The sequence below is a fragment of the Varanus komodoensis genome, unplaced genomic scaffold (genome assembly GCF_004798865.1).
Source record: "Varanus komodoensis strain SLA01 unplaced genomic scaffold, ASM479886v1 scaffold15, whole genome shotgun sequence".
In the NCBI taxonomy this organism is placed as follows: Eukaryota; Metazoa; Chordata; class Lepidosauria; order Squamata; family Varanidae; genus Varanus; species Varanus komodoensis.
Genome location: NW_025335440.1, coordinates 5,175,713 through 5,202,426, shown reverse-complemented (window position 1 = coordinate 5,202,426; position 26,714 = coordinate 5,175,713). Strand labels below are relative to the sequence as shown.

Sequence of the window (26,714 nt, the reverse complement as noted above, 5' to 3'; positions counted from 1 at the left end):
ACCCCTCCTGGTCAACTTATCCCCAGTATAAAAGGAGAAAATACACTAAGTACAACAGTTGGCAGAAGAGTACTATATAATTAACTAAATCAATACAGTAAAATTAAATACAGCAAAAGCATGATTTTTTAAAAATCCAATACACAACACACCTTGAAATGCTACACGATGTCATTAAGCTTCTGGGGACTTTATCATCAACTTCAAACAACGTGAAAAAGACCAAGAGCCCCATTTTCAAACACCATCAATTAAAATTCTTATATGTATATAAAAAGAGTTGGATCTTCAAGGGACATTGTTTATTAGATCAGTCAAAGAACATCAAGAGGGTTTTCACACCCTGCATGGCACACACTTCCAGGTCCCCTCCAGTCCCATGTACTGAGGAATTCTCTATTTTAAAAGGTAGCACGGCCTTTCCAGCTACTGTCACTATTACCAATGGCTAGAGTTTATAAGGATGGCATTGAAAAGCCACTTGGAAGAATTCCTTTTCCCCTTCCACGATCTTCAGAAAAGGTCAGAATCCTCCATAAGCTGTCTTAGTCAAAGGTCATTCAGCCTTGGCACCAAGAAAAACACACCATTGAGCCTTCTAAAACCAGTTTTGTCCTTCCCCACACATACCCACAGCCCCCTTCATCACCTTCAGCATAAGTAGCATTTTTCACTGAGGATCCCTTCCAGCACTAAAACAAGTAGTGCCCAAGAAATGTAGTTTCCTCAAACTCTTCCCCTGTCGATAAGAGGCAGGGGTGACTTTCAGCATGCTGTCCCTTGGCCTCTTCCTGTGGCAAAAGGCTGCTTTAAACCTCAGCTTAGTTGCAGATGGCACTGTTGCAAAACAAGAAGGATTCTGCCTCTTTGGACCGGAGCTCCTTCCAAGAGCAAGCATCATCCAAGACTTCTAGGTTTCATCATCTTCCATCCAGAAGCTTGATGTAAAGAGAACCAAAAAGAGACTGAAAAACTGATTAATGTCACCCCTGAAGTTCTTCGTAGGGAATGGGGGAATTAAAGTGCCAGTTGTTGTTTTAAAAATCAGAAAATACTTTCCAACCAGAACTGAAAGTGGAATTGTTGGCTTCAATCTAAAGCTTCTTGTTTTTAACTAGGGGAGGATCCCAAAACTTTCCTATTCATTTAAAAAATAAATGTAGCTTTCAGTCACAGAAATTAATTTAAAGTTTAGATGAGTATGTAAAATTTAGCTTTGTGCAGTTACACTTCCCTCTCCACCTGAGTCCCTCAGCCACCCTTCAAATTCTGTGCTGTTTCCTATGCATTTAAAACTGAGAAGTGGGAGGTGTTTGTAAATGGTTGTTTTGGCCAAATGAATGGAAGGGAGAAACTAGATTCCCACCTGAAAGTCCCAGTTTCCATATGTAGCAGGACCAAATTGATGTCTATCTGACGTAAAGACTTTAAGAGCAAAAGGAAAGTTTGAAAGCTGGGGTATTTAAGAACAGACGGATGAGAAAGCGACACTTGAGAGATGACCCAGTGGAGGATCGGCAAGCCTCTGGCATGTTCTTGGGTCCTGGGATTCCAAACAAAAGCAGCAGCCAGAACCATAGCCAAGCCTTTCTTTGTAACCGTTTCTGCAAAAAGAGACTCCTCCAAACTTGACAACAGAATGGATGTGGATCCTTACATGGGGCCTGAATAAAGAACACTGCAAGTAAAGGAAGGAGGTATATTTCTTTCCATTCCAGAATTTGGAGGGAGAAAGAGAGAGAGAGAAAGGGGCTGAAGAAAGAGCTGCAGTCTATGCACCTTCTCATCTCAGCAAGAGCTGATATTTCACATTTTTAAAACACTGGGCAGACAGACCAGGTTGTATGAGCAGAGGAATAAACTGGAGGGCAGATTTGAACAATACTGTGCTGTTGGTCTTGAGTTCAGAGGATTCTTCACCGCCCCAACCCCTCCCCATTTTCCCCAAGCACTGCTTCCATCAGAGAGGAGAGATGAATCCCTTGCTTGCTCACTCATGGGTGCCTTTATCTCCGTGAAAATCTGTTTTTGAATGCTTTAATAGTCTTTGCCATCATAGGTGCAATTTCTGAAACAGAAAGAGAAAAGGTGGGAAAGTCAAGCCATGCTGTGTAGGAACACACTTGCTCATGACCCATGACAGACCAAGCCACACATGGTAGCGCTGTGGAATGAAAAGTATCTGAAATCACATTTGAGGGAGAAAGCTTGTGGTCCCTATGATTACAGGGGAAAAATCTCCCACAGTGAGTTACTTCTACTTAGCAGTCTGAGAGATCTAGGAAGGCATTTGATCTTTGGGGCTGAGGACTTCTTTCACCCGACACATATGGCCTTGGATCCTCATAAGCCCCTAAGGCCTCTGGCAAACCCAAATTTAATTTTAATTAGTGACCAAGGGGGCAATTCGCTTGCCTCCTCCTCCAGCAAGCAGGCAGGAGAAACCTCTGCCTCCTCCTCCTTGAGAGTCCTCTTGCTCTGTACGAAAGATTTGCCTGAGGACTGCCTTCGTCACCTCGGCAGGCTCCTGGCGTGTTGGTCTGCAGTTCCCGGCATCCCCCAGCACCAAGTTGGCAAAGGCTGCCCTAGGGAGCCCATGGTGGCCGCAGGAGACAATCGCAGAGCTACACACAAAGGAGCACACGTTCAGGATCCACACAGCACGTTGCTGAGCCAGCCAGGCCTCCCATTCACAAGTACGAACGGCGTGCATTCTCCAGGCATCCCCTTCGGCAGCAGGCCCTCATTTAGGGAAGGTCACCTACAACTTAAAAGCCACAGCTAGGATGACCAGTATTTCTCCCCACTCTTTGTCAAGGTGCTCTTGGCACTGCTTCACCACTGACCACTGCCATGCCACCCTGCCGCTGGCAGAGGCAGCTTCAAGCCTGGTGCTACAACTGGGGAATGCATCTAGGCTGGCATGATGGCTTAAGTGCTGGACGAAGGCTCAGTGGATCTGGACTCCAGTTCCCACTAAGCCATGAAGCTTGCTTGGGTGACTTTGGTCCAGTCACAGATTCTCAGTGTAAACGACTTCACAGGGTTGTTGTGAGGTGGAGGAGAGCAGGATTATGTAAACTGTCTTAGGTTCCTTGCCGGAAGAAAGGAGAGAGATGAACAGAAATAAACTGAAGTGGGCTTCATGCCTCTGCTTCACTTACTCTTCACAGGAGGCTTCCTGGGGTCATAACTAGCTAAGGAGCTGCTGCCCAGGGATGGACCCGAGTGGCCACTGCTGGTACTTGGCCCATCGTAGGACTGATCTTCTTCTGTGTGTATGGTGCTGCTTTTAGCTGGCGTGAAGAACACTGGTTTTATCCTAAGCAGGGGAGGAGAGCAGCACATTGAAGGAGGAGAAAGAGAAAAACAGAGCATGTGCAATATGCCTGGCTACAAATCACTCTGTGTGTACCCAGGGAATGTTTAATGCAAACTTCTTCAGGCCAGTGTCCTCCAGGTATGATGGGTGTTGCATTCCAACACATCTGGAAAGCACTTGTAGGTTAGGAAAGACTGGTGAAGTAGATGGAGAGCTGACCAGAATGATCTGAAGCTCAGTGGCTAACACTTAGTCAGCTGGTATTTTGGTCTGTTTGTCCCTTGTATTCTTTGCAGGACCAAATGCTTGTTTCAGTGGTGCTAAGTATAAAAAGGGAACATGTTTTTAAAAAAAGACTAGTTCAGCATTATGGTTTTAGGTACTGGCCAAAGCAACAGACAGCATAATACAAATGGTTGCCTATATACTATCCAAGCAGCCACTCAGTGAAAACCACAAGCATGATAAATCTCTGCAGCACAATTTATAAATGTAACAGCAGTAAGTTTGGCCCAAAAAATTCTTCAGACCAGAATAAACAAAGAGCTTTTTGATCGGTGGCTCTATAAAATACTGTTAATGATCTTTTTTTAAAAAAGAAAGCTGGCTTTTGAGAGGAAGAACCACATCCACACTTATTTAGCAATGCTTGGTACATAGCAGGACACGGAACAGAGAGTGTTACAGCATCACTAGATCAATGTAACTCTGTAAAGGCTTTCAAGTTGCTTGATAAAACTTTGAAATTTACCTGTACTTGCCATGAGGGAAGGAGGGAGGGAAGAATAAAAGGGGAGGAATCAAGGAACGTTATTTATTTACTAAAACACTGAATATCCATTATTCCCTGGCTGGTGACCGACAGCTGTGGTCAGCTTTGGGAAGTCCAGAAGCCATTTTCTCCCTGGACCTCTTCCCCACGAGTTCCAGAGACAGGGGTAGGAAATATAGGTGAAAGAAGATGGCATCCAGAGCGGCTGCTGAGAACCAAAAGTGAGCAATTTAGCTTGCAAACAAACTAATTTTGAACATTTTGGGACTCCATTGAAACCAAGTAACATTCTTGGAGACAAACAAATTTTGGAGGTGGTGGGGGAGCATACAAAGGAGCTATGTGGGATACCCAGTGCACAAGATAAAAAGACCAAATATACCAGTAAAGACTAAAAACTAGTCTAGAAACTATAGCAAAGAATACACAGTGTCAAACACTTAAAACAGACTTCCCCAACTTAATCCCTTCCCAATATGCTGGATGATAATGAAGATTCACAAGTACTAAAATGAAACATCTGAGTCGACAAAAAGGCCTTTAGCTGGGGCCGAAAGGACCACAACAAGGGCACTAGGTAAGCCTCCTTGGGGAGCATCTTTGAAAAGGCTGCTTCTCTCATAACCGCCCATCTGGCTTCATTTGATGGGGACAACCAGTGACAGGGCTCAGATTAAGAACCTGAGTGACAGGTATGTCAATGTGGGAAGAGAAGCTCCATGCCCAAGCTGCTTAGGTTAACACCAACCCAAATTGACTGGAACCCATTTGCAGTTAGCAAAGTACTGGCATACTATGATGATATCTGCTGGTTCCAGAAGTTCCAGGACTCTCTTCAAAGACAGCCCCACATAGAAAACATTGCAGCAGTTTGTGATACCGGGTCCAGGCAGATGCCCCAACTTTGGAGCCTAATCCAGTAGAGCAGAAGAGGGCAGTTTCTGGTCTACGGGTCTAATCCAGGCTGTGAGCCTTTACAATGGATGCAAGCAGCAGATTGATCCATGCAGCTTCTTTCCCACCTGAGGAGCTACTGTGTGGAAATACACTTCATCATCAAGAAAACTTGTTCAGATAATTTGGGGGTGGAAAAGCACCATCTGTGTTATTCTCTTCCCCACTGATTTGCTCCCAGGCCCTCCCCACCCCAAAGAGTGAAGATGCGATTTAAGCCTCACTTGATCTTTTCTGGGACTCCAGCTCCTCCAGTTCCAAATTTCTCTTGCCTTCTTCGCACATCCCGAGGTGGCTTAGCTGCTGAATTGACAAAGGCCATCTTAGCTACTCTGCCTAAATGGTGAATGAAGGAAGAAACTTGAGTTAGCCCAAGAGAGCTTGCGGGGAAGCCCAGACAGATTCCAAAGCACGTGTGGGGGAAGACAGGTAGGCTCCATCTTCTCTGAGGAAGGCAGCCTTTTCTCCCTCCTCTCACCTACTTGTTTCCACAGGAAACGACCCCTCTGGAACCAGCATCACAAGAACCCCACAGAGGCCAATTCAGTGCCAAGAGCACCTTGAGTACACAGCACAGGAACACTGGACGCTGCATTGTCCTGAATCAGGCCATTGGCCCATCTAGCCCAGTACTGCTCACACTGACTGGCAGTGGCTCTCAAGAGTTTTGGGCTGCATCAGGTCTGCAGCCTCAGAGGATGGGAACCATCTTACATGTAAGACTTGGCTACTGTCACTTAAAAGCACCTAGCCCAGGAATGCTTTTGTTGTTGTTAATCGCGAAGTCGCGTCCAACCCATCGCGACCCCATGAACAACCATCCTCCAGGCCTTCCTGTCCTCCACCATCCCCTGGAGTCCACTTAAGCTCACGCCGACTGCTTCAGTGACTCCATCTAGCCACCTCATTCTCTGCCATCCCTTCCTTCTATTGTTCCCAGCATTAGGCTCTTCTCCGGGAAGTCCTTCCTACCAGCCCTCTGCTCTTCCCCAGTAGTATATCGGACACCTTCCAACCTGAGGGGCTCATCTTCCGGCCTTTTGGTACTGTCCATGGGGTTTTCATGGCACAGATACTGGAGTGGGTTGCCATTTCCTTCTCCAGTGGATCACGTTTTGTCAGAGCTCTCTGCCATGACCTGTCCGCCTTGGGTGGCCCCGCACGGCATAGCTCATCGCTTCATTGAGCTACGCAAGCCCCTTCGCCACGACAAGGCAGTGATCCATGAAGGAGAGGAATGCTTTAGAAGCATGTTTTTCCCCATCACTGCACCCTTGGCTCCTAGTCCTTCCCCCAAACTCTCAAAGGAACTGCAAGCCTTACCCCCGATGAGGCTGGCAGTCCTGCCCAGCACAGCAGAGGAATACAGCCTGCGGCCCGTACGGTTTGCACCCATTACAGAGCTAGGCAGGGTTGCTACCTTTTCAACAGGTGTTGTAAGCTGTTCACTCAGCAGCAACTAGATCTACAGACACTGGAAATGCAGCTTTGTTCTGAGCCAGGGAAAGCTGCTTGCTCTGAAGACACAGACAGGCCAGACCACTTTCCTCTAGCCAGCTGACAACTGTCCACTGGGCTATAGCATGGAGTTTGGTTTGTTCCTGCATGTCACTGGTGTTAACATCCAGCTTCTTCAGAGTCATGGCTCTATATGACCGTAAGACTCCCATAAGGTTTGCCAATCTTTTGTTCTGCTCTTGCGCCTCAGAACAGAAGCCTGACATGCACACTTAAATGGCTGAAGTGCCTTTCTCCACATTATTTCCAGGGTAAATACTACAGTTCCGCTTGTCAAGCTGCAGCTGAAGGGCTGAAGAAAAGCATGCTGAAGTCGCAACCCCACTGCCTTTCAGAAACCAACCAGAAGTCAGAAACCAACTGCCCGCATGTGACCCCTTGTTCTGCTGCTCCTGACTGCCCAACCCACCAGGCTACCTTTGGGTTTATTCGCATGAGCCGATCTGATATTCTCCGTCAGCATGAGCAGCCGCTGCTCCCGGGCATCATGCAGCCGCAAGTACATCTCCCTCCATGACTCAAACTCCTCTGGCTTCTCCTTCTTGAAATCCCGGATGCAGTGATTGTGCCACAACTGATCTGTGTCCTCAATTAAAACCTAGAGGCCGAGAGCAAAGAAAGACTGAGCCTAGAATTTGGGCCCACCAGGAAGCAGTGCACTTCTTAACAGTTCTCAGAATTATTTCTATTCCACACATTCACAGACCCTAAAAGAAAGAGATCTCTGTGGCAGACTTTACAAAACTGAGCGAAGTTTAAAGAGTTCTACTTTTGTTTCTTCTCTACAAGTACAGAAGAAGGGCATGGTGACAGCCTTCTTTTGTCTTCCACAGTTATGCCAAAATTCTGGGAAAGAGAGTGCCAAATAGAGCTGGCCAAAAATATTCCAAATTCTGTGAAAACTGGGGACACAGTAGGCAAAAGCACAGTGGCTTAAGAGACTGAGCTAAGAATTAGCAGTTCCCTAATTTGAATCTAACTCCTGGCTTCTGGCAAGCCATTCCCACTCAGCCTCTACACTCTTATCTGCAACATGGGGGGGGTAATAATACCAACCCACCTTGCGGGGTTGTTGTTATTATTACTGTAAAGAACACAACTAGGTAAAGCATTTGAAGCACTTTGAACACCTTAAAACCCTACGCAATGGTAAGCATTATTGCTCTGCTCACAGAATATGGAGGGTTTTTGAGAGGAGGGTGCAGAACAGAAAATGCTCCCCCTTTAATGCTGTCAAACCAACAGAAGGAGCAACCTTTCCCCAAAGGATGGCTTTGGAAAAGACGTTGCACATACTTGGCTTTGTCCGAAGGCCACCTTGTTGCTTATATGCAATGCTCTGTGTAAGCAGAGCCTTCTGTACTCACCTCAAGAAAGCACTCATTTGTGCACCTGCCTCCCAGTGCCTAGGGAGGGTGCATGTCGTCCCCCTTGGAACACAAAAAATTAAGGGCTTGTCTAGTACGCAGTTTTCCCCTCTCCTGAGACATATGTTACTTCTGCCTCTTTTTATCTCTATGTATACCCAAGAGACTCATTGAGAACAGCAACAGCTGTTGACCAACATGCACTACCCTTACTGGGATCTAACTGCCTCCGCCAAATACCACTAGGAAGAACAGCCTGTGAAACCCACTATTCTAACTATGCTCTAAGAGACCCCTCCTTACAGGACGTGGAGAGAATAAGGCGAACATCTTTACGTACTCTTTGGCAGCCTTCTCCAGTCAAGTGTTCTCCAGATGAGTTGGGCAACAACTACTATCATCCCCAGTCAGCAGCCATGAGGGCTGGCAGTGATGGGAGTTGTAGTCCAACAGATTTCAGGGGCACCGGGTTGGGGAAGGGACCTCTTGGGGATTCTCAGCAGAATGATCAGTAACAGGATATTTAAAATAGTCTGCTGAGTTACATAGAAACATAGAAAACAGAGCGAGTCAGAAGGGGCCTCCCGGGCCATCCAGTCTGACCTCCGGCACCAGCCGGCTCTGCTCATGACATGCCCACCATGTGGACATCCAGCCTATCCTTGAACACCTGCACCGATGGGGCCTCAACGACCTCTCATGGAAGCCCATTCCACACCCTCAGGGTCCCGACTGTCAGGAAGTGCTTCCTGGCATCCAAATGGAACCTTGGCTCCCTGAGCTTTGCTCCGTTGGAGCGCGTCCTGCCTTCCTCTGCAGGGGAGAACAGGTCTCTACCCATCTCCGTGTGACATCCCCTCACACACCTGTATGTCGCCAACAGATCCCCTCTGAGTCTCCTCTTCTCCAGGCTGAAGAGACCCAGTTCCCTCAGTCTCGCCTCATACCCCATCCCCTGCAAACCGGCCACCAACCTTGTGGCCCTACACTGCACTGACTCCAACCTGGCTATATCCTTTCTGTAATGAGGGGCCCAAAACTGAGCAAAATACTCCAGCTGTGGGCGCACTAGAGTCGTGTAGAGTGGTAGTAATACCTCTCTTGATCTAGAAGCCACACTTCTGGCTATGCAACCAAGGGTGGTGTTCGCCCTCTTGACCACCACATCACACGGCTGACTCATGTTTAGCCTGCAGTCAACCAGCACCCCGAGGTCCCTTTCACAAGTACTGCTCTCCAGCCACTTGTCCCCTAACCTGTACTTATGACACCTATTCCTATGCCCCAAGTGCAAGACCTTGCACTTATCCACATTGAACGCCATCCTGTTGTCTCCTGCCCACTTCCATAGTCTGTCCAGATCTTTTTGGATCTGGAGTGCCTGCTCAGTTGTGGCCACTGCTCCAGTTTTAGCATCGTCTGCGAATTTGATCAGCAGACTGTTCACCCCTTCTTCCATGTCGTTAATGAAAAGATTAAACAGGATCAGCCCCAGGACAGAGCCTGGGGGACCCCGCTTGTCACTGGCCACCATCCCGATGATTCCCCGCTAATGGTTACCTTCTGCTTTCGGTCAGTCAACCATGCCCTAATCCACCGGACAGTGCTTTGGTGTATCCCAAAACTCCTCAGTTTCTCCCCCAGGATATCATGGGGCACTTTGTCAAAGGCCTTGCTGAAATCCAGGTATACCACATCCACTGCACACCCTTCATATAGTCACCTTGAAACCTTGTCATAGAATTCCACAAGGTTTGTCTGGCAGGACCTGTTTTTGCGGAAGCCATGTTGTGTGACTGTCAGCCTCCCTTCCCTATGTAGCATCACTCTCTATTATGAGTTAATGAGGAAATACAAAGAGAGTTAAAACTATTAAAACGGCCATTTCAGCAGGTTCTACATAGAGAGACAAGGGGCAGCAGGGCCATTCTTCCAGCCCGACTGAAAAAAAAATACTCTTTTCTCCCTCTACCCTCCCCATTCTTTTTTCCTAGTATGTTGTGCCTTTTTAAGCTGTAAGCCTGCAGGCAGGACGGCCTTGCTTAGTTGATGATATGTAAGCCACTCTGGGTACCTTTTCAGCTAAGAAACAATATACACATACTTCCAGTATTGGTGCTTATGTCGTGGTAGCTGAGCCATATGATGTCATGCACTAGTTGCCACAGAAGCAAGCCCCAACCACTGGTGGCAGATGCTGAATGGCAATCGGTGAACACCCTTCTGGCACACCCCCCTCGCCACCCCCCCCACCCCCGTCTCAGAACACTCACATGATTGCACTCCTCAATGCGGTACAGCTGCTCTGGGGTACATCGCTCCAAGACCGGTTCCAGTACAGAGTAAGGGACACCCCCCACTTCATAGATTGCTGCAAGCAAAGAAGGGGTGGGATGGGGTGAGGTGAGGTGAGAAAGGCATCAGTTTCATCTCTATTTCCACTCCCAGCCAGGACAGTGCAAAAAGCGGAAGTTCTGGTGGTATCAGACTTCAGAGGGCTATGGACCTGACCCGTCACCAAGTCAAGGTGTTCATTGGCTGTGGCTGTACCATCTGTAGTGATGATAATAGCAGTGTGGACCCATTGGGAGTGTCTACCAGCAAAGTGGGCCGTGAATACCCTCTGAGCGAGGCTGGGAAAGACCATACAAGGTCGGGTGTGAGGAAAATGGACAATGAAAGCAGCTGGCCGGAGGCTACGGCATGGCAACCCTCTCTCGCTATTTCTACAGGAAAGCCAGCATTTTGCAGCACCTGGATATAAGAAGATCTGTCGCAGCCGTTCCAGCCTTGTGTCCTCCATATGGCTTGAACTGCCGCCCCCAAAATGATCGAGGGCACAACCTTGGGTAAGGCTGAGCTAGAATGACACAATGAGCTTCAGTGCATGCCCTGCAAGTTGCCACTGGCCAAGACACTCCGGCAAACGAGATGTGCTGGTGGGGCAGAGAGACTTCCCCCTTCCTACAGCCTTTCTCCACCACAGTCCTTCACGTGGACTGTCGCCCACCTCACTCAAAGACGGCTCTCGGATCAGAAATCCATATAGCTGCGGGTGGGGGAGGGTGTGCATGTGGGTCCCTCTAGGATAGTTACACGGGAGAAACAGATCCAGAAACTGCACTTTCACACGTCTACATTAGCTGAAGTATGGCATGGACTGGCCGGCCACTCCCACTCCATTCTGGCAATACTAACAGTCAATGCTATTGCTGAGGACTCTGATGCACTGTTCATGCAGAGACATCATCTTTGGAAGATAGGCTGACTTTGAGCCGGAGTACACCTGCATCTTGGAATTCAGCCTGCGGCCCGTGAAGCCGGCCTCGTCTTCCTCGGTGGGGGAGGACAGTGCTGCGAGATAAGGGAGAGAGAAAAGCGAGCGAATGAGGTTACCACTCTCTGGATCCAGCACAGAGATCACATGAATGCTGCGAAGAGGCCCATGGATAGCCGGACTGAGCCCTCCCTTCAAGGAGCCTTGCTGGATCAGAGGAGAGATCCATCGAGACTGGCATTCCCTCTCCACTGCTGGCCCGCCAGATGGCTCTGGGAAGCTCACCAATCCTGCATCAGCTTCTCGGCAGTGCTCTGCCACTGAGCCCAGGGAAAGTCAGCGTGGTGGAGTGGAAGGATTGGGCCTGGGAACTCTTGGGTTCAAGTCCCTACCTGGCTGTAATGTTCACTGGGGAGTTATGGGCAGCCACTGATGCTCAACCTATCCTACTTCACAGGGCTGTCATGATGATTAAATGGAGAGGACAATCATGTATGTATCCTTGGAAGGAAAGGCAGCACTCAATGAGCGAACCTGAAAGTTCTCTTCAGCATGCATTATGCTCTACAAGCCAGGAATTTGCCTAGTTCTGTTTGAAAACTCTTGCTGACAGAGCTGATTAAAATTTGAATTTGCACAAGTTTAACAAATGAATATACACTGCACTGCATCTTACGTGTAATAAAAAAACAAAAACAATGCAGCATTGAATTGTGTTGTGTGATGATTCCAACGGAGCCTATGATCCTAACACAGCACTCCCCAAATCAGTGCCTTCAAAATGTGTTCAGAGTACAACTGCAATACCTCCCTAGTGAGGGGATGATGGCAGTTGTGGTCCTGGAAGGCCCCAGATTGAGGAAGGCCCTAACAATTAAGTGGGCTTTAGAATTAAGCATAAGTGGCACTCCTCTTATCAGGCACTACATAGGAAAGGCAGAATTTCTTCACTTTGGTGTGCACGCTTCCGTCATGGAACTGAACTACAGAGGAACCCAACTGCATTACACTGCATGGGGGTGGGGGGGGAATCCATGCTTGCTTTTTGGAATATGCCAACCAGTGGCAGGAAAGATCTCCATGTACATGTACCAAATCCAACTGACAGAAAATCAAGCCAGTTGCTCCTCAGTCCAGCAGCCCTGCCAGGACAGCTTTAGCAGAAGGTACTCAAGCACACCTCCTCTCATAGGAGTGTCTCCAAATAATCTTTGAGAGATGTTTGGACAGTCTAGACTCTTCAAGAGTAACTCGGTGGAACCTACATATGGACATCTGTGGGCAAACTCATTAGCAGCTTTGGGGGAACAAGCAAACAGATTTCTATTCCAAGAGGCTGTTGGGGCAGCGGGGGGGGGGGTTACACTGTGTTGGGGTGCTTTTCAGAACAGGACTATCTTGGCTCCCATCTGATAAGCTGTTTTTGGGTGCTTCCAGCCCCCTTCCCTTTTAGAACTGGACTGCTGAGAGGTTTATCACCGCTTTTCATTTGTTCTAAGCTGCCCCAAAGAGGCTAACTGTGTGAAAAGGAAGCATCCACAGATGAAAGCAAAGTGAATTCATAAAGCAGAGTCTTCTAAACCTGCGCTGGACTTGCTCCACACAGGAGAGTTACTTTTGCCAGCATTCCCCCAACACCAAGAAACAGCAAAAGATTGTCTGAAGCCAACTCTGTTGCTCAGCTCAGAAATTACCTTTCCTCTTTGGCTGTGTGGGAAGTATCGACTCAAGTGAAGGAAGTGGGCGGTAGTTGGCCTGGATTGGGGGCAAGGGGATGTCTGGGAGTGTTGGCACCACATCAACGAAGCTCTGAAGGGAGAAAAATACTGTTTGGAAAGCTGCCTTACTTAAAAACACAAGTGCACAAAAAGTTGCCCACATGAATATTTATGGCTTTCCTTCATATACTCACCTTGCGTAGCCATTTGTGGCCCATGAATGGCCTGAAAGGGAGGAAAAGCAACTTTTCCAATTTGAAATGCCTCCCTTGTCTGCTCACATACAGGAAACTCTCACTTGCCATGAGTGTGCAAGGAAGTGGCTATTTCCCAGCTTGGGGTTGGATTCAAGAGCTGTCTTCTCAAGAGGAAGGGCTCTGCTTGTGAAGAGGGGACCCCACACCACAGCTCACCCCCATTTGGCAAGGTCTCCTGATTCTCTGGCAGCCTTTGCAGGTGGCCAGAGGAGCTGCCAGGAAATGGAGATGAGGAAGCCCACTTGTAACAGAGCAGTGGCTCCAGTGTTAATCTGGATCCCATCAGATCCCTTGCCCAAGACAGTCACACATCAAACTGCTGATAATTTTTAAGAATAAATCATACTGCCCTACTGCTTCAGCTAACTAAATGAAATCGTGTCCTCCAGAACTGTTGCAGCTGCAGCAAAATCAGGCCATTGTTAATGGACTCCCACTGGCATGTCTAGGAAGTCCAGCCGCAGTTCTAGCCTGTGGCCTGGGCAACAGCTTGTACCACTACATGGGCTGGGAAATGGCTTCTGCTTGCTTGTCAGGTGGATGTTCCTTTGCCAAGCAACATGAGCTGAAAGGTCTCTGCTCCAAGGAGTTCACAAACTTAACTTTGACTGTCAAGGAAGGTAGCAGAGGAGGGAAAGAGAGAAAAGAGCAATCAGAGAGAGAAAAAAGAGCAGAACAGGCTAACCAGGGAACGAAGAGCATCTGAAGCTACCCTATAACCAGGTCCAGTTATGGGTTAATGAAGTCCAGCTCTGATAATGTGGCTGGGGGCAGTCCATCGGGGCACTCAGGCAGAGGGCAGCCAAACCACCTGTCCCCTGATCCTTTTAACTGAAGATTCCAGGGATTCAAGTGGAATGCTTCTCTTTGGATGTTTTGTCCATAATTTCACAAAAATTGCCTACCTGTGCATTTCCCTGATAGATCTACCCCTTGATGGGATGCTCCAGGTAGCATGTTTGCTCCTCAGAGCTCTGCACATTCAAACACAAAAAATTACTGCAGAGCTTGGTGGGTTGGCTTGTTCTAGCCTCCGGCTCCCATCCAGGGATTCCCACCCCCACAAGAACCTACACAGCTTTCTCCAACATTGAGTTCCCAGATGTTGTTGAACTCCCACTTTCATCAGCCCCAGCTACAGGCCATGCAGGTCAGGGATGGTGAAAATGGGGGAGCTAATAATATTGGGGACCCTTGGGAAAGGCTGCTCTAGATACCGGCTGTTAGCAAAGTTAGGCAACAAAGTTAGGCTTCAGTGCTATTTTGATGCAGAGTTGTGCAGGGGCCCTGGGGGAAGAGCAAGAAGTTGGACCACGCAGAAGCCTGGGAAGGAGTTCCAGGCACCAGCAGCAGTAACAGCAAGTGGGTGGCATCCCAGGGGGCCTAACAGCCTGATGGAACCAAGAAACACAGGAAGTGTGCAAGGGAGTGAAATACCTTTCCTCTGCCCTGAACACCCCAGCCAACCTGTCCTTAGTAAAACACTTTGAACACACTCACAGGTGCATCCCAGGACTACCAGTTCTCCCTCATTTCTGGAGCATGTTCCCATGGACACAACTTGCTGCTGTTCTGACTCCTAGTGTGTTATAAACTCCATGTGCTGGACAGAGATTAGGTGCCAAACTGCACTCTCAACCTGGCATCTTCCGGATGCAATTGGCTGCATTTCCCATCCTTCTCATCAAGCAAGGCCAGCTTGAAGAGGGTCGTGCTAAGCAGGGAGATAGTCTCTTGCATCATTTTCTATTCTAGAGATGCAGAATTCATGAGACTTGGGTTAAAGTCATATCTGCTCCGTGTTCGGGCCTGGAGAGCGGAAGAAGAAAGCGTGACATTTGCAGGGAACACTTGGTGCGTGGAGGTCTGATGAGCCCGACTCATTTGACCTCCTCTCTGTAGTCACTTCTTTTCCAACATTTACCCTCCAAAGTTTAACAGGGGATTGGCTTATCTTTAGGATCGTTTGGCCTCTCATGCTAATAACCTGAAAGCAAGCATTGGACAAAACATTCCAATGAAGCAGCAACCAAAAGTACAGCTTATGGGATTTCTGCTTGCCCAAAGATGAAGGCGTCCATTTCACAAACACGGGAGCAGATAGCAGACGGCCCTGAGACGTTTCGGTGCCTGATCTGACCAGTCCAAAGAGAATCCCTTCCCCTCATTCAGAAGCAGCACAGCTCATGGAAGCCTGTCCTGCACACGCTCCCAGGGAAATTGGGGGAAGCCGTGCAGTGAACCACCACCGTTCCCTTCAGCCTGGCTTGCACACAAAGGGGAACTCTGCTGCTCTCAGGGAGAGCTCCAGATCGGCCCCTCTCCTTGCCTCCTGGAAAAGAGACCCTCCCAGCCGCGACCCCTCCATGCAGATTGTTCATCACACTGAAGCTAGGCTCACCTTTTTTGGTTTGGAGGACCCCGGCTGCTTCCGCTCACTTGCTGACTTGTGGGCCTTCCGGCTGGAGTCACAGCCTTTGGCGCTTGACTTGGAGCCGTTCTGCTTGCTGTGCCCTTTGTCTTTTTCCGGGACAGAAGCTGCAGGCTTGGCTGCCATTTTCTTCCTTTTCTTTTGAGGCTGGTCATAGCTCAGGTACGACTCAAAGGACATTGCTGGCTGCTCGTACTCATCCTCCAGCTCTGCCTCCCCAAGTTTCGGAGGAGAAAAGGGTGCTGCTCTTTTGCCTAACTCTGACGCTTTGGGTTTGCCCTCCGGGGTTCTTTCACTGCCAGAAGCCTTCTTCTCCTTACTCTTACCAAAGGAATCCACTTCTGGCTTCCGTTTCTCCCGTTCTCCGAGCAAAACCTCCGAGCTGAGCTTCACCTTCTCTGGCTTGAGTCGCTCCGGATCCTGCAGCTTTTGCTTCTTCACAAAGCCATCAGGCGCCTCCTCTGGGTCAAAGTGAGGCCTCTCCTTCTTGACACCGCTGCCCCCGCCTTCCCGTTTCTTTTCCCGCTTGCTGCTGTTCCAGGCCTTCAGCCTTTCTGTGCCGCCGCCTGTCAAAGCAGCTTCTCTGAGGGGCTCCTTAGAAGAGCCCTTATGTGGTCTCTCTGTCAAATCCGGAACCCGCTCCTCCCCCTTGGGATCTGTCCGTTGCTTCTCCTTGTGAGAAGACTTGTGCTCTCTGCTCCGACTTGAGCTGGTTTTGTCTTGGGGGTCACTGAGGTTCCTACTGTGACCACCCTCCGGCCGGTCCTGCAAGCCATGGCCTTTACTGGCCTTCCGGTTCAGGGATTTCTGCTCCCTCTCCTGTTCCTCAGCTCTGCAGTGGCCCAGGTACAGTTCCTGAGGGCTCTCGCTAGGCTCAGGTGAGACAGCATGTCCATAGTCAGAATATTCCTGGTCAGAGGAAAGCACTGGGGACTCTCTGCCCCATGCCCTACCCTCCGAAACACCGTAAGTCACAGTTTGATGGCTTTTCTCGGGCTCCAAATATCTCTTGGCCTTTTTTGCTTCATACTCTGGCTCGTATGGCTGGCTGCAGGAAGGCTGGTACACTTTTGAGTAGCCTTGCTCAACCTCTTCATCCTCTTTGGGGGACGACTCTCGTGGCCGCTTTCTAGAGATGTTTCGGTCATAACTACGCTCTTCAGGTTCAAGGTTATGCCTTTTTAGAAAAGAAGAGGACAGTACCAGATCAGAGTCCCAACAGAGAAACACTAAAGAAACTTCCTCCAAGACTGGCTAATCCTAACTCTTTCGTGAAGAGAGAAACAGAACAAAATCAAGACTACTGATTCTTCTGCTTCTCCCCATTTTAAAGACCAGGTTTCTAGTCCTTATGACTAAAGAGACAGCTGGCATATTTTCATGTGGTTGTGAAATATCCCAGCATCTGGGGGCAGGAGGGAGATTTCTGTCACTAAAAGCTGTTACACTTCCTCGATCACTCTCCCACACAGAAACTTTTAGCCTTTCCCCAAAGTTCCACGTGGAAAACACACTGCCTGAAACTTTGCAGAATGAAAACTCCAACCTACATGCCTGGGAGCTCATGGCATATGCACCTGCAATTTCTTCATTCACAGAGTTAGGACTCCGTGGACTTCATTCACAAATGCAAAACTCGGCTCCCAGATTTCACGATCACTTCGCATCAAGCAGGACGCACGTGTGGTGCTGATGGGGCAGCCTCCTCCAGTTGGGGTCGCGCAGCAGCACACACTGCGTGAGCCGCCGCCTGGAGCGCCAGAGTGGGGACATCGATCTATCTGGCTTTCCCGCTGGCAGTTCTCAGGGCCTTTTCTTGGCTTAGGGCTGGCCCACAATTCCCAGACTGTGCACTGGGAGTGAATGGCCAGGGTGCCGCAATCAAAACAAAATAATCAAACACCTTCTTGGAGCCTTGAAGGGTCATCAAGCAGGAGGCTCTGCCTGCTGCTAAGCCAGCCATGCGAGTGCTGGCATCGTTTCTTTCTGGCCAGCCTCACCTGAAGGTGGGAAATTCTGCCCTGACCTGTCGACATGGTGCGCAGGGACTCAGCAGATCACCTGGCCTCAGAGGAGTCCACTGGCTGTCCCTCCGTGGGGGCCAATGCTATAGCCTCGCTTCCCTCCCAGCCAAGCACCCACTAGAGGTGGTTGATGCCGCAGTCCCTCCAGACGGAGCAGAATCAGATCCTTCTTATGTGGAGATGCAGCCTGTGCCGTCCTGAGTCATTCACTCTCTGAGCTCATCCTTCCTCCCACTGGGAAGCCTGTCCCGGTCATCAAGTCCTAGCAGGAAGGTGGCACAGCACTCCTCCACAGGAAGAGCCATCTCGCTCGAAACAGGCATCGCCGGCCTTTTGGCTAAAGCAGGAGTGGGCTGCCCAGCCCTGGGGTAAGAGCTCCTCTTGTCCCTGCAAGTCTCGAGGCAAACAAGGCCTACTTTGACTGCAAGACTGTCACATATCCCCAGTTATAGTGCACTGAGGAAAGAGTGGAGTCTGCAGCATCCTCAGGAAACATCAGTGGGGTGGCCAATACTTGCAATGCTTCTGTAGAGTAGAGCACAACAAGGCGAAACAGAAGTCAGCCAGAATGTTCTACCCCATGGAAGCAAAAGGCTGCCTTCTACAATGCCCGTCCAGCCTACACTGGCCTTCTCCAACCTGGCACCTGTGCTACAATGTTCACGGCTCCCCAGCCAGTTATGGGAACTGTAGCCCAACACATTGGCAAGGCACCAGGTTGGAAAAGACCGATCTATACTGACTGGCAGTAGTCTGCCAGGGTCATTCCTAGAGAAGTCAGGGACTGAACCCACGCCCTTCGGCACTCAAAGCCAGTGCTCTAGCACCGCGTGATGGTTCCTTCCCAAATACAACAGACAATCCCAGGATTCATACTTTGCAAGTCTCTTCATTCTCACTCAACCAGAGTAGAGGACACAGGCATCCTCGGCGTACTTCTTGGGCACCGTGTGCCTTCAGCAGCCAAAGTTCAGGCCTCCAAGACGGCATTCGGCAAGAAGAGACATCAGGAAAAGAGACCACGTGACAAAGCCAGCTTACCGCTCTGCTTCTTGCGGAACAGGCACCAGCTTCTTCCACCTCGCCACCAAGCTCCTGGCAAACTCCCCAACTTGTTCATGTTTCCGTAAACCGTTCACTGTCTTCCCCACCCCAGTCTCCTTTGAAAAGGATATGGAAAAGCAGTGAGTAGGCAGGATACATCTGTTTTATACATGTACCTGGTCTTATCTTGGGCACATAATATTATTCCCCCATCATAAAGCAAAAATAGCTTGCTTAGAGATTTATACCCCACCTTTCAGCCCTCTTTCAATCCTTTCTATGCCGCCCAGCACAGCTTTTCAAGGTTGTCTGAGGCTTATTGCTCTCTGGCCCCAGGGACACCTTGGAACCATTTTTAGCCTGCTGTAACCTGCTTGCAGGCACATCCAGCAAAAAAAAAATCTGATGCATTCGCTGGAACTCAGACTCCATGGTTACAGCAACCCTAACTCTATCCAGAGCACAGCCTGGTCCCATTTTATTGGATGAGTTTCAGTCGGTGCAGTTCAAGGATGTGGACAGGTTCATGCAACCACCTCTGTATTAGATCCCTGCCCCTCCTAGCTTAGAAACAGAGCGAGTCAAAAGGGGCCTCCCAGGCCATCTAGTCTGACCCCCGGCTCCAGCCAGCTCCGCTCACGACATGCCCACCATGCACATGTCTAGCCTATAAAAGCCAGCAAGGAAGGGACAATTGGCTGAACCATGGAGGTCATCAATGCCTCTTGACTGGTCCCATGCTGCCTTAAAGAGGCAGTGATAAGGCCACTTCCTGAGAAACCCTCCTTTAACCCAGACAGTTTGGGTTAACTACAGGCCAGTAGCAAATATTCCTTTCCTGGGCAAGGTTCTAAAGATTATTTTTTCTTAATGTTTTAATCTATTGTATTTTACTGTTTTTCTACTCTTTTGTAAACTGCCCAGAGAGCTTCAGCAACAAGCACTACAGAAATGAAATATTAAAAGATCAGCTTAGAACAGCCAAATTAAAACATCAAAACTCAAATTAAAAATCACAGTAAAATCATCAGAAGATAAATAAAGAAACTAATATATCAAGCTAGAGCAATATTAATCTAACCACAAAACATAGTGAAACAAATTAACATTTCATTGGTAAATGCTGCTGTGAAGGCCAACAGAGGTGGCAAATGAGGTCTTCTGGGGTAAGAAGTTCAAAATCTGGGTGCAGCAACAGAAGAGGCCGTGTTTCGTGCTTGCAGCAACCATGCTTCTGAAGGCGAAATGTAAAGCTGAGCCTCTGTAATGACTTAAACAGAGAAGGCAGGATCCGTTTAAACATCCACATCTCAAATCAGTTCAGGAAATACTCCTCCAGTTTCAGTCACTCCAGCTGTTTGGCGTACAGTTTCTGTCAGCTGCATTTTTAGGCAACATGGCCAACAGGCAGGGATGACGGAAGGTGCAGTCCAACAGATAGGGAAGCACTCAGGTTGAGGAAAGCCTACTTAAGGCTTTAAAAATTAGCACACCTTTACCCAGATCAGCAGATTTTGTAACTCATGGGTCCTTAGTCCTTTCAGGGCTGTGCTGAATCTCACCAGTGAGGGTGTTTCTGGGTAAAAAAAATGCCATTATGAAATTACTCTTACCAGAAGGATATCAACTGTCATCGGCAACTCAGAAAGCCTCTTCAAACTCTTCAGCAGCTGCAGAGACAAAAAGAAAAGAGATGTAGTCACCTGCTGCGTCAGTGGAGTGCTCCCTTGCAGCAGCAATGGAAGGAAGGCAGAAAAGAAATCCATTGAGCCACTAAGATGGCAGCAGCACAGGGATAAGTCAATAATTATGAATGTTTATATAGCCACATATTTGCAAAAAAGCCATCACAGTGGTGCACTACTATTTAAAACAATAAAAACCAAGGCAAGAAAAAGCAAGAAAACAACTAAAAGGCTGAATTAACCCTGAATTCCACACTTCGGGGGGGGGGGGGGGGAGACACGGGGAAAGGCCCTTTTTGTGGGCCCAGAAAATGGGCCTCAGATTGTCATAATGCCTCAAGAGCAGGTCTCCCACAGAGCTTAATAACTGAACAGGTTTATAACAAGGCTCCTTGGACAGCCAAATTCTAAATCATTTAGGGCTTCAAATGTCAAAGCAAGACCTTGGATTGAGCCAGGAAAGCCAGTGGCATTCAATGCAGGTCTTTCAGGACAGATGTCGTGTGGATTCAATACTAGATGAGCAAGAGTGGCCATACTACATGAGGGTATGAGAATACTGGGGACTGCAGCAAGAGAGAACCCTAGGACTGTGTTCTCACTGGAAATACTGACCCCCAAGCACTGAAAGCTTTCCAACACCTCAAAAAGATGACATCCTACTTTAACCCTTCACGGCAGTGGTTCATCTGTAATGAATCAGGATTGTGGGACAGCCTATACCAAGGTCGTCAGGATCAAGCAAAGCCTGTTAAGAGATCCCCCAGTAGCAGGAGCTTGGGCTGAGGGCCAGCAAAGTCAGTGGCAGGGCAAATTTTATTTATTTATTGGTTGGTTGGTTGGTTGGTTGGTTGGTTGATTGATTGATTGCAGGGCTCTCTGGGTGCTTTACAGACATGAAATGTCTCTGCCCTGGCTAGAGAGCAGGCACAGGTCAGCTGCGGATGTCAAGCAAGCAAACTTGGTGCCCCCACTGGCCGTCTCCACCCTCCCATCCACTCTGTCCACACTAGCTAAGCCTCTACAAAACAATATTGGGCAGCAGAATATTTGGAAATGTTTTCTAGTGCTATTTTTTCATGGGCAGTTTTCCGTGTTGACAATATATCATTTTTTCGCTGAAAAAATCAGTAATGGACAGATACAATACTAATCAATTCAGGCAGTTTCAAATTTGTAGTGAACTTCTTCAGATAACTATCCAGAGGATGAATGCTTACATATATGCAACCCCACTCTTTGGGTGTGCTGAAGAGCACGGCAACTGTTCAGGGCCTTCATTTTCTCCCTTATAATGTAAAAAAGGCATAGCAGCACGAGTAAGAATAATAAAGATTGATACCATTCTTCAGTCATGTTCCCAGGGTGGTTTGCAAAAAGAATGAAAAGAGTTAAAATGCAAGTGCAAAAGCCAAAGTGAACGCCACAAGGTATTACAAAAGCAGCACAAGACGGTCAATGGAATCTAAACTGAGACATGTGCAGAAATATCCAAAAGGGGTTTTCTTGGCCCTGAAAGGACAAGGTGGTAGGTGGAGATGAGAGAAGAGTGCCCACAACTTCAGCATCACCACAAAGGAGACCTTCCACTCATAGTCACAGGCCTCACCTCTGGTGTGGGGAGCACCCACAGGATGCCCACTGAAGTAGATCTGAATGTACAGATGCATGCGTGCAAAGAAGGGAGATGGGGGCATGTCGTGAGCAGAGCCGGTTGGAGCCGGGGGTCAGACTAGATGGCTGGGGAGACCCCTTCTGACTCGCTCTGTTTCTGTGTTTCTATGAGATAGTCGCCACCTCTCAATTCCCCAGTGCTAAGCCAAGGGTGGAAACACAGACCACTGCTTTATACTGAACCAGATCATTGGTCCACCCAGCCCAGTACTGCTGACTCTGACTGGTAGCGGTTCTCCGGGGAGTCAGGACCGGGTTCCTTCCCAACTCCGTTATTGGGAGCTGCAGGATCCCAGGCACAGTCCTTGGCAGGCAAAATGATGGTCTATTGCTAAGCACAGACATGTGTGGCCCTCCAGAATTAGATGGCTGCCACTCCCATCATCCCCAGCAAGGGGACCCATTCCTCATCCTGGTTCTTTGCCATGCACAACTTTGAAGGTCACAGTCAGAACTTTGGATTTGGACCAGAAACAGAGTGGAAGTCAAGGCAAAGGACATGCCGGATACATGACACGATCATAATGCCAAGCCCCAGTTAGCAAGCTGGCAGCCTCATTCGTCATCCGCTGCAATTTCAAAGCTGTCGCCAAATGCAGCCCTGGACCCGCACATCACACTAGTCTCGCCTGGAAGTTACCAGAGCATGGATAACGGAGGCCAGGCACTCCCTGCCCAGCAAGGACCACAACTGGGGATCTGGCCTAATGCACAGAAGCCTTCAGGGACAAGAGGAACCAAGCAGCACCTCCATGTGGTCAGCCTGTGCCTTTTGAGCAAGGTCAGACAACCTCTTCACTTGGTCTGCCGGTCCCGTCGTACCTCACCACTGGCTATGCTGGCTGGGGCTGATGCGAGCTCTAGACTGAAGCATCTGGAGAGACACAAATTGTCCAGCTCTGCTTCGAAGAAAATACAGCACTGGGTTGCACAGGATGAAGGCCAAGCCCAGAGGAAAGAAATGGGTGATTTAAGGCAAAATCCTGCCTAAGACGCTGGATAGTCCTTTTCTCTGTCTAAACGTGAATGGGAGTGTGCCCTGTGTTTGGCTTCATTTTATTATTGTGGCAGTTTGCTATGTGCCATTTATATCTTATTTATTTTGCAGTGGGAGGATGTACTATTTGAGCCTTAGCTGGAAAGAGAGGGGAAGGCCTCTCACAACATCCACCACAGAAGGAATCTTTAGGATGAACAGGAGGACCTTTAGCACCAAAGCAGGTATGCACAAGAAAAAGGGCAAAAATCTAAGAACCATCAGGGGAAGAGGGTGTGTGAATATGATACTGGCCTGAACAACCTTCTTCAACTTGGTGCCTTGCAAATGCGTTGGACTGCAATTCCCATGGAAATGGTGGGAGTTGTAGTCCAAAAGATCTGTAACATACCAAGTGGGAGAAGGCTAGCAAGCTTTGCAGCCACTTGTGTGTTTTGTGTATATGAAGGGGTCAAGCATGTAAGCATGTAATGCAGCTAATCTTCCTTACCACTGCCATGGAAGAGATTCTAGTCCTCATGGTTGTGGACAAAAACTCGTGAAAACTTGAAAATCATTCCTGTAAAGAATCAGGTGATGGGGGTTGGTGAGCAGGGCTTCCTGTGATCATTTTCTGTTTCCCTAGCAAATTTCTTTTACCATTATACCCACAAGCCTCCTGGCCGAAGACCCAGTTCTCAGTTCTTTCTTCTTTTCTGCCACCAGCTATTTCAGTATTTTCCCACGAAAAGGGGAACTGACAGCTTTGAAAACAAGTCCTTGAAGAAAAATACGGCCATGAAGTAGTCTGCAACTATATCTAAAGAGGAAGCCACATTTGTTGAAGCAAAGAGAATAAAATATTTCTGGTACCACAAAGACCAACACATTTATTGTGGCATAAACTTTCATGGATTATACTGCACCTGGATTCAGGGTTTCATGATGGGAAGAACAGGGGAAAAAGCACACAGAGTTTATCTAAAAGATGGAGCAAGTGGAGGAAAATAAGAGGGAGAATCTGGTACAAACCATGCGACAACAGGCAGGCAGAACAGAGCACACCAAAGTCCATCCTCTGGAGTGAACTGGGCCAGGCCAACCCTACAGACAAAACCAGGGACTGCCTGGAGGGTCAGAATTTGGGAGGACCTTGAACTACTATGACAAACACTGGAGGCCTCAGGACGACACGTGTACCAACTGATATGATTTCCCCAACAGTAGCCCTTTGATGACCTATGAAGCAAGAGAAGACGCTCTAGGGGCAGTAATATCCCTCTCATCTCCACGCAGAACAAAGCAGTGGGGCATGATAGGGGACAGCAAGATTATTTCCCCCCCTAGAACAACAGAATATCTTGAGTTAGTCCTGGCAGTGGAATCTCTGCTTGTCTTGCTGGTTTCCAAACTTGCCACAGACACAGTCATTTTTGCACACATCTGCACCCACTCACAAGGCCAGCAAAGCAGTGAAGCAGCAGCACTCACCTTACCACTTGCTAGGACATTACAGGCTACCCCAGTGTCCCTCATAGTCACAGGTACATTTGACAAGCTATCATATAGGAAGCGATTGCCCAAATTCACCCATGTGGTGCCTAGATATTTCAGCTGCCAAGATTTTCTGAAGCGGTTACCAGATTCTAGCCATATGCACAACATTCCCCACCCCCCTCTCAGAAAATACATACCACAACTAACACTACAACACACTTGTGGACATACAGCTCGTGATAATTAGGTAAAGCAGATGGGTTGGAGTTTTGTTTTAATTCACAGCTCTGCCAACTAAAGAAAGAGCTAGCAACTTTTAAATGGGAATTTTAGACAGAACATATAAAATATGAGATTGGCACTTTTCCAAATGAATCAAAACATTTTTAAATTATTTTGAAGCATCATGCCTCTCTCTGATTAACTTAATGAACAGAAAGGCAATCAGAATTTACAGGGTTTTCAGACAGAGAAGCTACTCAGATTGCTCCACAACAAAAATGAAAGCTGAATACAAAAAGCAGTTGCAAAAACAGAGTCTCTTGCTTGGTGGTTTTAATGTCAGAAGGATGAATACCAGAGACCAGGCACTTTCCTTCAAGCACTCCCTTACTAATACATTCAAATGCAGTTCAGAAAAGGCTAAAACACAGTACACAGCATGGATCTATTCTCCTCCATATCTGTACTTCAAATCAGTTCAATGTAAAGATACGAAAAGCTGTTCAGAAGATGCTGCTATACTGGTCTACAGTTGCAGAGCAGGAGGGTGCTTTATGACCCTCTTTACCTTGTAAATTACTCATAGCTCCCTGCCACATTGGTCCTCACATCTTTTCTATTTTCCTTGGAATCTTCTTTATTTATCAGATTTTTATCCAACCAAAACAGCCAATAAGGCTCCTTTCCCAACATATTTATTTATTTATTTTTCTATTTATATCCTGCCTTTTTCCTGCAAAGGGCTCAAGGCAGCTTACATCATTCTCCTCCTCCATCTTATCCCCACAACAACAACCCTGTGAGGTAGGTTGGGCTGCGAGTCTGTGACTGGCCCAAAGTCACCCAGTTGGCTCCATGGCTGAGCGGGGACTAGAACCCGGATCGCCTGAGTCCCAGTCCCAGCCTCTTAACCACTACAACACACTGGCTCTCATATGCCAAAGATCACTTAGCCAAGTCACCTCTTCAAGCACTTCAATGTGTCCCCCCCCCCCCTTTTCCTTTGCCAGGTTACAGGAAAAGTTAAACTGAGCAGGGGGGTTGTTGCAAGGAAAGTTTTTGTCAGGAGACTTGCAGGTAAAGCTGTTACAAGGGCAAAACCAGAGGATGATTCAGAAAGCACCAAGGGCTCCCTGTCATCCAAATTCATATGAGAGGCTGGACGAGTTGGTGGCTGGCTAGGCAAGACAGGAGATCCCAACGCTTCCTGCCGCTGCCACACTCACAAGGGAGATGGTCCTCCACTGACACTCAGTAAGAACCAGAATGGAATCCCTGCCCTGTCCGTTAACGAACCCTGAAAATGGAGGAAGGTGAGCAGAAGCTCAGAAAGGAGCCCTTCCTTACAACCGGTCCGACGCATTCGGAGTCCAGTCATTAACAAGCGTGTCTTGGAAGGGATGGTGGAAGAGTGAATTGAGACACGCAGGAGGCAGGCGCCGCTGGAAACCGAGCTCTGACACCCGCCAGCTCCCTTCGGGGAATGCCCTGGGGAAGGAGGCTCCCCCGATCTCCCCGTTCCGAGAAAGCCAGAGCCTCCCCCTTGTCATCACCCGGGCGTGGGGGGGAGTGGGTGCTCTGCCGCAGCGGCACCCTGACCCCAGATCGCCCGCACCCACGCCGAGGACACGCTCCCCGCCTCTCCCCCGCCACGGAGCCACCCCACCCCCGCGGCGCCCCGCGCATCGCCCTCCCCCGCCTCCCCTCCGCCGTTTGCCCGGCTGTGTCCCGTGTCATGAGGGCCCTTCTCGTCCACGCAGCCAGCCCGGCCTCCCCGAAGCGTTCAGCGGCCACAGGTACCCCCTCCACCTCCCCTTTATCTCGCCCTTCCCCTCAGGGGGCCCTGTACCTTCTTGGGCTCCGAACTGCCCAACAGCCGCGACTGCAGCCTCCCTACAACTTCTAGCACCGACTCCGCCATTTTTACTGCTGGCGAGGTCTCCTCACGGCGGAAGTGGCTGCTGCTTCATCGTCTA

General features: G+C 48.7%; 1 protein-coding gene and 1 long non-coding RNA gene across 4 annotated transcripts; one reads left to right on the top strand and one right to left on the bottom strand.

Annotated features, from left to right (window-relative positions):
• On the bottom strand, nt 1-26,714 carry ELOA (elongin A). 3 transcript variants are annotated; one of them, XM_044424721.1, is made up of 12 exons: nt 26,588-26,629; nt 23,531-23,599; nt 20,298-20,354; nt 18,682-18,800; nt 15,587-16,793; nt 12,905-13,019; nt 11,132-11,287; nt 10,207-10,304; nt 6,984-7,164; nt 5,273-5,384; nt 3,165-3,322; nt 1-2,068 (listed from the first exon to the last, which is right to left on the bottom strand). In XM_044424721.1, the coding sequence occupies exons 2-12, from the start codon at nt 23,558-23,560 to the stop codon at nt 2,007-2,009; spliced, it is 2,295 nt and encodes a 764-aa protein (XP_044280656.1). In that variant the 5' UTR covers nt 23,561-23,599; nt 26,588-26,629; the 3' UTR covers nt 1-2,006. The 3 variants fall into 3 exon arrangements, with proteins under 3 accessions (XP_044280656.1, XP_044280654.1, XP_044280655.1); XM_044424719.1 differs by lacking the exon at nt 23,531-23,599 and having other exon boundaries at nt 26,588-26,714; XM_044424720.1 differs by lacking the exon at nt 26,588-26,629 and having other exon boundaries at nt 23,531-24,646.
• On the top strand, nt 22,654-23,908 carry LOC123020683. Its single transcript, XR_006414181.1, has 3 exons — nt 22,654-22,824; nt 23,152-23,264; nt 23,746-23,908. It is a non-coding gene; the product is annotated as an uncharacterized LOC123020683 (long non-coding RNA).